General features: G+C 43.4%; 1 protein-coding gene across 1 annotated transcript; it reads right to left on the minus strand.

The window, feature by feature from the left end:
- Positions 1-6,277: 6,277 nt before the first annotated feature.
- On the minus strand, positions 6,278-9,529 carry MPC1L (mitochondrial pyruvate carrier 1 like). Its single transcript, XM_081042819.1, has one exon. The coding sequence runs from the start codon at positions 6,960-6,962 to the stop codon at positions 6,477-6,479; it is 486 nt and encodes a 161-aa protein (XP_080898945.1). The 5' UTR covers positions 6,963-9,529; the 3' UTR covers positions 6,278-6,476.
- Positions 9,530-10,129: the final 600 nt, after the last annotated feature.

Below are 10,129 nucleotides of genomic sequence, written 5' to 3' on the forward strand. Positions count from 1 at the left end.
AAGTGGAATTTAGCTTGGGACTTTTTGAAAGCTTTCTTTTCTTTATTCTGCTTCCTACACATTTACTCTGCAGACCAATTTTAATGTTTCTATTTACTTCCGCCCAGCGCTGGCCCTGGGACTCGGGAGAGGTTTTGCATCTGTATGGGAGCCACTCCGGGCTCCAACTTAAATCTACATAACGTATGCAAAGGTTGTGATAAACAGCTTAACTGCACCTTCCCCCACCCCAACGACAAAGTGCAACTCAATAGAAAATTCCACTGCAGGCCTAAGCAATTTACATCCTGGTTAGAAAATATAAAACTTTGTTTGGTTGAGACCAAACAAAGACTCAACGCAGTAGTTTCCAGCACACTCTGCCCTGCTGACCTTCCTTTTACTTTAATAAATCTTCCTTCTATATTTCTACCTGACTCGTGAATGTTTTCACGACCCGCTAGCAAGCAGCCACAACATCCAAGGGGCCAGCTGTGATGTACAAGTGGCGATATAAATCCCTTTCTGAAAGAAGGCAAGAAAAAAACATTGCCTGAAAGGATCTTTTCTAGCCATTTCCAATTAGGACAACTATTACTACAGTTTCTGGTAGCCAGAGGCAGTAGGACAAGGAGGGGGCCCAGGCTCGTCACTGAGAAGCTGAAGCACAGTGACTTGATGACCAAAAAGGGGTGGAGGGCCCAGACCAGCATCACAAATGGGTGTTGGGGAAAGCTCCACGGTTGCTGGTTTTTTCATGGCACTTAGGAAAAGTAAACCCCCGTGGCAGTCACAGCCTTTTCTGTTTGTTAGCTCCCAAGTGCCAAGCACAGGGCCTGGACCATGTGTGCTCAATGAATATATGTTGACTGAAGTTCAACTGATAGCTTAGGAATATTCATATATATGTAAATGTTAGTTATACTGTTACCTAAGCCTGGTCCTTCATGAGGCGATTTAAGAATGAAATGTTGGGCGCCGGCCCGGTGGCTCAGGCGGTTGGAGCTCCATGCTCCTAACTCCGAAGGCTGCCGGTTCGATTCCCACATGGGCCACTGGGCTCTCAACCACAAGGTTGCTAGTTCAATCCTTCGAGTCCAGCAACAGATGGTTGGCTATGCCCCCTGCAACTAAGATTGAACACCGCATCTTGAGCTGAGCTGCCTCCCGGATGGCTCAGTTGGTTGGAGCGTGGGCTCTCAACCACAAGGTTGCCGGTTCGACTCCCGCAAGGGATGGTGGGCTCCATCCCCTGCAACTAGAAACCACAACTGGACCCGGAGCTGATGCGCCCTCCACAACTAAGACTGAAAGGACAACAACTTGAAGCTGAACTGCACCCTCCACAACTAAGATTGAAAGGGCAACAATGACTTGGAAAAAAGGCCTGGAAGTACACACTGTTCCCCAATAAAGTCCTGTTCCTCTGCCCCCCCAAAAAAAAGCTGATTTGAAAGGTGATTGTCGTGCGGGGCGGCCTGCGGGGTCTCTACTCCCACTCCCCACATAAGAACGCAGGACATGGTGAGGCCAAAAAGGAACACCCATGGAGCCATAAGTAGGGGAGTCATACCACTATATTCTCGCTGGCGGCATCCACCTCTCGCAGTCCGCTCTTGCTGTTGCTAGCCCCCATTTTCTGCTAGTGTAGCCACAGCAGTTATATTAGTGGCCAATGGCTCAACGGTTACAGCTGACGGCTAACTAGCCACAGCTGATGGCCATCTGATCACAGTTGATGGCCATTTACTACCTGAGCCAGCACCTTTGTATGTGAGGCCGAGAGCCTGGAAACTGCTTTCTGGGGCTCTGTCCCCACAGTGATTAAGATCAGGAATTAGGGAGCTAAGAAACTAGGGGAAAGGAAACTTAAGGAAAGGGAAACTTAAAATCCCTTAAGGAAAGGTAAACTTAAAATCCCTAAAAGAAAACTGAAAGGTTTTTCATTCTATTCGCTTTGCTCCCTCAGCTGCCCATCAAGGATGTGATCTGCACTGAATGGGCCAACAGTGGTGTTATCTTCCGTATATTTTTTACATTAAAAGGCGTTTAATGTCATTTTGTACTTGGATGAATGCAGATGTGCCTGTAACTTCCTGCTTTAATTGTTCCCATTACTGTGTGATTTTTAATCATAAATTTTCTTTCTTCATTATATAGTCAATTCCTTCGGACAACTTCAATAGTAAAGAATTTTCATTTATCTTTCAACTCCCCCCAAAGAAACTTAGTACTTCCTAGCTTTCAGATATACAACACTTGGTATCAAATTAAATTTGATTCACTAACCAATTTAAGACCTGATTTCCAACTTTAGGAACTTAGGGTTATGAACCCTTTCATTTCATAGCTCTAGTATCTAGTTAGCTTTTCCTTTATCCAACAAACGTTTATCAAGTGTCAACCACGTGTCAGGCACTGTGAGGATTTTCAAGGTATGGATGATGGTCTATGAGCTTTCATCTTCCTGGATTTAATGTGTGCTCTGATAAATTAAAGATATTGTTCAGAAAACATTATGCTGGCAGCATTTAATTACATTGAAATTGAAACAAAGAAAGGAAGACATTTCCAGAGAGGGCTTAAAAGCAAATGTGGCATGTACAGGGACATCAACCTGTGGGCCTCTCTTCTCCAGATCTGTGCATATGGGCACAGGGTGTGCACAAAGGGTATTCTCGGCAGCATCGGCAGCCAGCCATCAAGAGAGTACTGGTTAAATAAATCACAGAGTATTATGCAACTGGTAAAGAGAATGAGGAAATGCTGCATTGCAGTAATGTGGAATAATCTCTAAGACATATTACATAGAAAAGCAGAATTTTTAACAATGCATAGCATGCTGTAAAATTATTTGTATTTTCAAATAACAGGTGTGGGGACAGAACCCCAAAAAGCAGTTTCCAGGCTCTCGGCCTCACACAGAAAGGTGCTGGCTCGCGTAGTAAATGGCCATCAACTGTGATTGGATGGCCAGCAGCTGTGGCTACTTGGCTGTCAGCTGTAACCAGTGAGCCATTGGCCACTAATATAACTGCCGTGGCTATGCTAGCAAAAGAGAAAAAATGGGGACTAGCGAGAAGATGGTGGCTGGCAAGCGCGGACTGCTGTTAGGCAGATTATGTAGATCCTGCTTCCTGTGTCTCCAGCCCAGCCGCCAGCGAGAATATAGTGATATGACTCCCCTACTTATGGCTCCGTGGGTGTTCCTTTTTGGCCTCACCACGTCTTGCGTTCTTATGTGGGGAGCGGGAGCTGAGACCCCGCCGGACACCCTGCATGACAACAAGTCTGGAAAGTTGTGTGTTTTTCCCAAGAAATTTTGCTGTGTTACCTGTGAAAGGAATCGGGGTTGAGGGGAGTCGTTAGAATAAATTTGGCTGTTCTATTATATTTTGTATACTCCCATGTGAAATTTTTACAACAAACGTGCACTTGTGTATTTTGAAATTTTTTATTTAAAATTTTTAATTTCAAAAGAGACATGAACAATATAAATTCAAGATGCAAGAGTTTGTGTCACATTTCCTGGACTATGTTGTAGCCTCCATTTTTCTGGAGGTCAGTCTCCCTCCTGGGGCATTTGTGAGTTGTCCAAGTCAGAAGCAGCCCGGGGAGTTGTTTCCTTTCTGCAGGAGGCTTTGTTTTATCTTGGAGTGCCTTGTTTTCATCCAGCGACTTGATTTGCTCTCGGCCTCTCTCCGTGGGACACACAATACGTGGTTCATAGTTTTGAAAGAATTAGAGAAGAAAAATGGTTTTAGCACTGTGGTTGTAAAGATAAGGCAGTTCTTTGGATTTTAGCCTGTGCTTTGCCAGGGAGCCCAGAGGACCTAAGGAGGAAGTCATTACTTATTAAACTTAGTATAAAACACAAATTCTGGGAAATAAAAAAAGTGTGTTAGCAATGAAAACTTTTGGAAAAATAACTCTGCCAATTCAGAACATGTTACTGTCTTCCTAAAGTAGTGGTAGAGACCTGTAGACAGTTTAAGTTAAATTACAAAGGCCAGAAAGGATTGTTTGAGAGTGTGAGGAGATTATGAAATGATTGTTAATAATTTGAAAGATTTGTTTTTATTGAAGTATTAATCACTTATGTGGCTTTAAGCACGAATATCCTAGGCAACAAAAGTTTCACTCTCTTAGTAGTTGGGTGGGCATACTATGAATTAGATCCTGTAAGTAGAGCATTGCATTAGAGTAGAGGTGTTGTAATCTTTTGGATGAATTATAAATGTTGAGTGACAGGAAATTATCAGCAGAGTACCTCCTTTCCCCTTAACAGGTTAATTAGAAACCTACCTGTTCTGAAATGTCTTCAACAGACAGTGGTCTTTTTTTGAAATATAATACTCAAATTACAAAATACATTTTATAAGACAAATCTAAAAATATATTAATTTCTACTGATGGTGAAGGGGAAAATTCTTCAAAGTTTTAATAAAAATCTTGATATAAGGTTATGATTCATTTCAGAACTTTAAGAACAGCTTTTTGTTACTGCACTGTAGTCTGAATTATCTAAAATATTAGGAGCTGCCACTAACAGACTTCTTTCCTGCTTTTCAAAACCATGTTCTATATATAATATATGCATATTAGTAATGACCACAAAACTGCAAATTGAGCATTTTGTGACATCTTTTTGGGAAGGTGGCAGTGAACTTACATGCTTTATTACTTTCTACTGAGTTTCAGAAAGGCATGAGAATTTTTATTTCAGAACCGTGCATGGTTAGCCAGCCTACAAAATGGCCCCCAGTGATCCCTGCTTCCTGGTATTCTACCCTTTTATTGATCTCCTACAGTGTACTGATCTCCTACAGGGTTGGTTCATGTGATCAATAGAACACAGCTGAAGTGATGGTGTGTCTCTTTCCATATTAAGCTATAAAAGACTATGGCTTCCATCTTGGGCTTTTGCTCTCTTGGAACACCTGCTGAGGGTGAGAGGGGAGCGTGTTGTGAACAGCCTCTAATGGACCACATGACAAGGAACTTAAGCTTCCTGCAAACAGTTTGGAACTGGATTCTCTAGCCCCAGGCAAGTCTTCAGAGACTGCAGCACCAGTGAACAGCTGAGAGACCCTGAGCCAGCAGCACCCAACAAAGCCACTCCAATTCCTAACCCTCAGAAATTGTGATAATAAATATCAGTTGTTTTAAGCTAAGTTTTGGGGTGATTTGTCACACAGCAATAGATAACTAATACACTATAGTTTTCCAGTTTGTTTTTTACCCTGTATGTAAAATGTAAAATGCAGAAACTGCCTACAAAGAGGACTTCTGCTTCCATGCCACAGAAGATAAAGGGGAATCTTCCAGAGTTCCACTAACGTGCCTGTCTTATCCAAGGCCTGATAATTTCAGAACTTTTCAGATGGTTGTTTTACAATTTGTTCACATTTGAAATCTTTAACAAAAGCAGGGTTTAAGCAGTGTTAAACGTATACATTGGAATTCCCCAGTAGACTACTTTGGAACTTCCCGTATCCTCCAGAGGCAGGCGGAGATTTTCGATCAAAGCCTACAGGGTATCCTCTGCTGCAGAATGGCCTCACATCCACAGCCCCACGCTTCTCTTTTCCCTCCTACCCTGCTCCCTGGTTTAAGAAAACTCCACAGCACCTATGAAATTCCTAGCGGATACTCTGGGCTAATACTATTGACTACTAACCATCACTCAAACTTTGCTACTATTGAACACAGGTCGATAGGTTAACCAATTTGACAAAGTGGCATTCCCCTCATTTTTAGGCATGAGGAAAAGAAAGGATTATGATTTTGTCATTTTTATTTTCTATGTACCTAGTGTTCAGGGTTGACAGCAGCTGACCTCAGAGTTGTTTATCCTGTTTCCATGGAAGATTCTATCATTGTTCTTGGTCACCAAGAGATTCTAGGTTATCTAACTAAGTACTCCTTAAAAGTCTAAACTAGATTTTACTGAGTTCATTTAAACTCACAAGTATTTCCATCAGTAGAAATAGCCCATGTACTTTTTCTGGTGTAAAGAGATTTGTGGCTCTACCAAGTTTTAAAAGGCATGTGTGCTAAGCATCTTTATTTGGCCTAGACACCCAAAACATGTTCCCAAGAGAGCTTTTAAGAAAAAACAAACAAACAATGAGCTAGATAATTTGAAGTGTCTTTGTTCAAACAGCCTTCCTCCTCTATGTAAAACTAACCCTTGAGTTGCAGGTCCTGTGAACAGGAAGACCAACCAATGTACCCTCAGCTTCTACAGAATATTTATTTCCAGGTCAAGAAAGAGGCCAGCACTTGGTTTCAGTTCAGTGCTACTTTCTATTTATTAACCAAACTGCAGGTTTACATTAGATTTGCACTGTTTTAGAGTCAAAACCAAAGTTGTCATTGGTGTCTTCTTTAGGAAGACTAATAGTTCAGTGCTTGCAAGCTGCGAAAATTCGATATGGTCCTCCCACTCATGAAGAAATTCGTTTCGAGGACGGAGGATTGGGGCTGGTGGCTACCTAGTCGGAGCAGACAACCTCAAACTCGCAGACTGTAGTGCAGGTGTCGGTGGTGGTGGTGGCGGCATCGGTGACGACGGTGGTGGCACCAGTAGTGGCACCGGTAGTGACGGTGGCAGCATCGGTAGTGACCGTGGCAGCATCGGTGGCAGCAGCAGTAGCCTCTGCAGCGCCGCCGCCATAGTGGTAGGTTAGGTAGCGGCTCGCCTGCACACTCTGCACCACCACGTTGGTGCCATGGCACGCCATCAGAAGCAAGTTTCGAGGCTGTACGCGATAAGCGAAGCGCATGAAGGCCATCGAGTATAAGATGAGCGCTGTAGTCATGCGGCCGCTGATGACCTCCGGCGACGCCTTCATGTCGTTAACGGCAGCTAGCGGTAGGCCCCAGTTGGCCACAGGACCCCAAAAGTGTGTGCTGGTTATATAATCCCGGAACTCCTTGGTCTTCATGTAGGCCCTTGCCTTCTGCCATAGTGCTGACATGGCTGCCCTGATCACTGAGCCGCGGGAGTGCCAACGGTTCAGTCAGCTCACAGTGAACAGCCAGCTCACAATGACGGGGCGTGGAGACCCGAAGCCGCAGCCTATCGGGACGCAGCGTTTGCCCACGGCCTCGCGCCTTCGCATCACTGCCGTAAAGTGCGCCAAACAGCAAGTGCCGCTGTCGTTTGTGTGCCTTTGGGGGCCGGAACGTGGCCTCGCCTTCGTGCCGTCACGTGACTGCCGTAAAGTGCATCGGTCAGCTTGTACCGCTCTAGTGCGTGCCGTTGGGGGCCCCAGGGCAGCGTCGTCCTGCTGCCTTCCTTCATGTGAGTACCTTTAGTATGCAGTGTGCATACGTGTGTGCGCATGTCTGTGTGTGTGCCCCCCTCTAGCAAAGGTGGATTCACAGCCTCGTCCTTCGCCCCCATCGTGCTGCAGCCACCTTACAGTTCTCCACATGCCACCCAGGACGGTGAGTGTCCGGCTGCCTGCTTCTCCTCAGCTACACGGAGGGAAACTGCTTGTTCTGTCCGGTCTGTGGACAGTGTTGACTAGATGTTGATACAAAATTCTTAAACCAGGTAAAGAATTTTAATCCTTACATAATTTGCCAGAGCGTTACTTGTAGACATAGTCGCGTCTCACCACTAAATATTCCAGCATCTGGCTCTTAACAAGGACATTCTCTTAACCACAATATAACATTCCACTCAGATACTTAACATTTAATACAGTACTGTTATCTAATGTGCAGTTCGGTTTTATGGCTTCTTTTTTTTCTCTCGTTAGAGAAATTCAGGATCCAACCAAGATTCACATTTAGTTAAATCTCCCTTAATCTACAAGAGTTCCCTAGTGTTCTTTGGCTTTAGTGACATTGACATTTTTGATGAGTACATATCATTGCTTTTTCAGAATGTCCTTAATTTGGGTGTCCATCTTCTCATAATTGGATTTAGGTTAAATATTTTTTGGCAAGAATATTACACAGGTGATGTTGTGTCCCTAATGCATCATAATGACAGATACATGATGTCCCTTTGTTCCAACATTGGTGATATTAAGTTTGATCATTTGATTAAGGATTTGTCTGCCAGGTTTCTTCACTGCAAAGGCACCTTTCCCCCTCTGTAATCAAGAAACAATGCAGGGGGAACCTGTTTGAGAGTGTATGGATATTCTATTCTCCAACAGTCTAAATAGTTAATATCGATTGACGAAAATTCCTTTTTTATTTTTGTTTTTAAGGAGGGCACAGCTCACTGTGGCCCATGCAGGGATCAAACCAGCAACCTTGGTTTTATTAGCACCACGCTCTAACCAACTGAGCTAACCAGCCACCCCAAAGCAGCATAATTTTTAAATAACACTTTTAAAATGCTGAGCTTCCATATGGATGAGTGGTATACTAGTGTAAATCAATTCAGTATAAGTTTGAATTAATAAATTAATGAATTGAATGACATTTGAGGCTATGCTGCCAGATGCCACAATGTCCTAAAAGAATTGTAAGTTACCACTGCTTGTCCACAGAAGCTTTAAGTACTTGTAGATCATCTCACTTGGGTTGTTACTTAGTTTCAGTTACCTACTGCTGCCTAACAAATCACCCCAAAACTTTGTGGCTTAGAACAGCAATCCTTTGTTTTACTCACAGATTTGCAATTTGGGTGGGACTCGTAGGGGACAGCTCATCTGCTCCATGGATTGCCAGCTAGGGCAACTCAGCTGAGGCTGGAAGATCCACTTTCAAAATGGCTCACTAACATGGCTGGCAAGTTGATACTGGTTGTTGGCTGGGAGCTCAGCTGGGACGGTTGGCCAGCAGGTCTTAACTTCCTCTCCACAAGCTGCTTGTGTTTCCTCATAGCATGGTGGCTCAGCTCCGAGAATAAGCAAAACAACAGAAACAGAAGCTATGTGGTAGGCAGAATTCTAACATGATCCCCAATAACCCTCCAAGAACTCAGTCTAGCCATTTTGGCCTCAAGAGACCCTGAGCGCAGAATCCAACCATGCTGTACCCGGAATTCTGAGTTACAGACTGTGATCTAATAAATGACGACTGTTTTAAGCCACTGAGTTTGTGGTAATCTGCTGTGCAGCAACAGAAAACACTAATATAAGCTATGTTGGCTTTTACGATCTGGCCTCAGAAGTCACATGACATGGCTTTCTCCAGTCACAAGTTTACCCAAATTCAATGAGGGGACATAGACCCATCTCTCAAAGGCAGGAGTGTCAAAGTCACACTTTAAGAAGAGCATGTGGGATGGGAAATATTGTGGCCACCTTTGGAAAAGTACAGTTTACCACATTACTTAACTTGAAATCACATAACTATAGAACATTGGAGTTGAAAGGATCTCACAGATTATCTGTCAAATAGGGATGATTGACAGTGGTATGTACTTCCCAGGAGTATTGTGAGGCTTCAATGTGTTAATCTTAATTCAGTGGTGAGTATAGGGCCTGGTATATAATAAGTGCTCAGTGAATTTCAGCTAATACCATTATTATAATCCAATCCAACCCCCTCATTTTACAAATAAGTCATGAAACCTTGAGAGATTATGTTATTCGCCATGGTTACACAGTGAATTCATGGTAGCCCAGGATTAAGGTTTCCTATTCTCACATCAGTCCTCTGCACAAGTCACTTTTACATCTGATGTGTTTCTGTCCTTCCAATTACATTGTAATTTCTCTTAGGTCAGGGAAAGTATCACCAAATGAAATACTCCTTCTCCCCACAAGCCTTTCTAATAATGTGTTGACTGGATGTGGCCCAATTTGAACAAGACAAGGTCTGCCTATTCAGAGAGACATTTTAACAGCTAAAGAAATGGAGGTATGCACAATGTGTAAATGACTTTCCTGGTAGATTCCAGACTGGTAGATGCCAGCTAACTACAGCCTTTCTATAAGGTTTGTGTCTGGTAGATATTCCTTGCTTGTTACAGTAGCAATGAATGGCCCAAACAGAGGGGGAGACAACATTGTAATGGAACTTAACCGGCACTTGAAGGGAAACTTGAGAAAGATACAGGGTGAGAAATGAGCAAAGCTGTAGAGAATTCTACCAGGCCGAAGCAGAGATAGTGACAAAACAGTTTTGGGATTAGAGAACGTCAGTAATGCTATACTACAACTACCCTTCTCCACAG

Source organism: Rhinolophus hipposideros (assembly GCF_964194185.1).
Source record: "Rhinolophus hipposideros genome assembly, chromosome: X".
NCBI classification, from domain to species: Eukaryota; Metazoa; Chordata; class Mammalia; order Chiroptera; family Rhinolophidae; genus Rhinolophus; species Rhinolophus hipposideros.

Excerpts from the sequence above, each read along its gene's own strand:
- MPC1L (XM_081042819.1), bottom strand. The coding sequence starts at position 6,962 with ATGTCAGCACTATGGCAGAAGGCAAGGGCCTACATGAAGACCAAGGAG.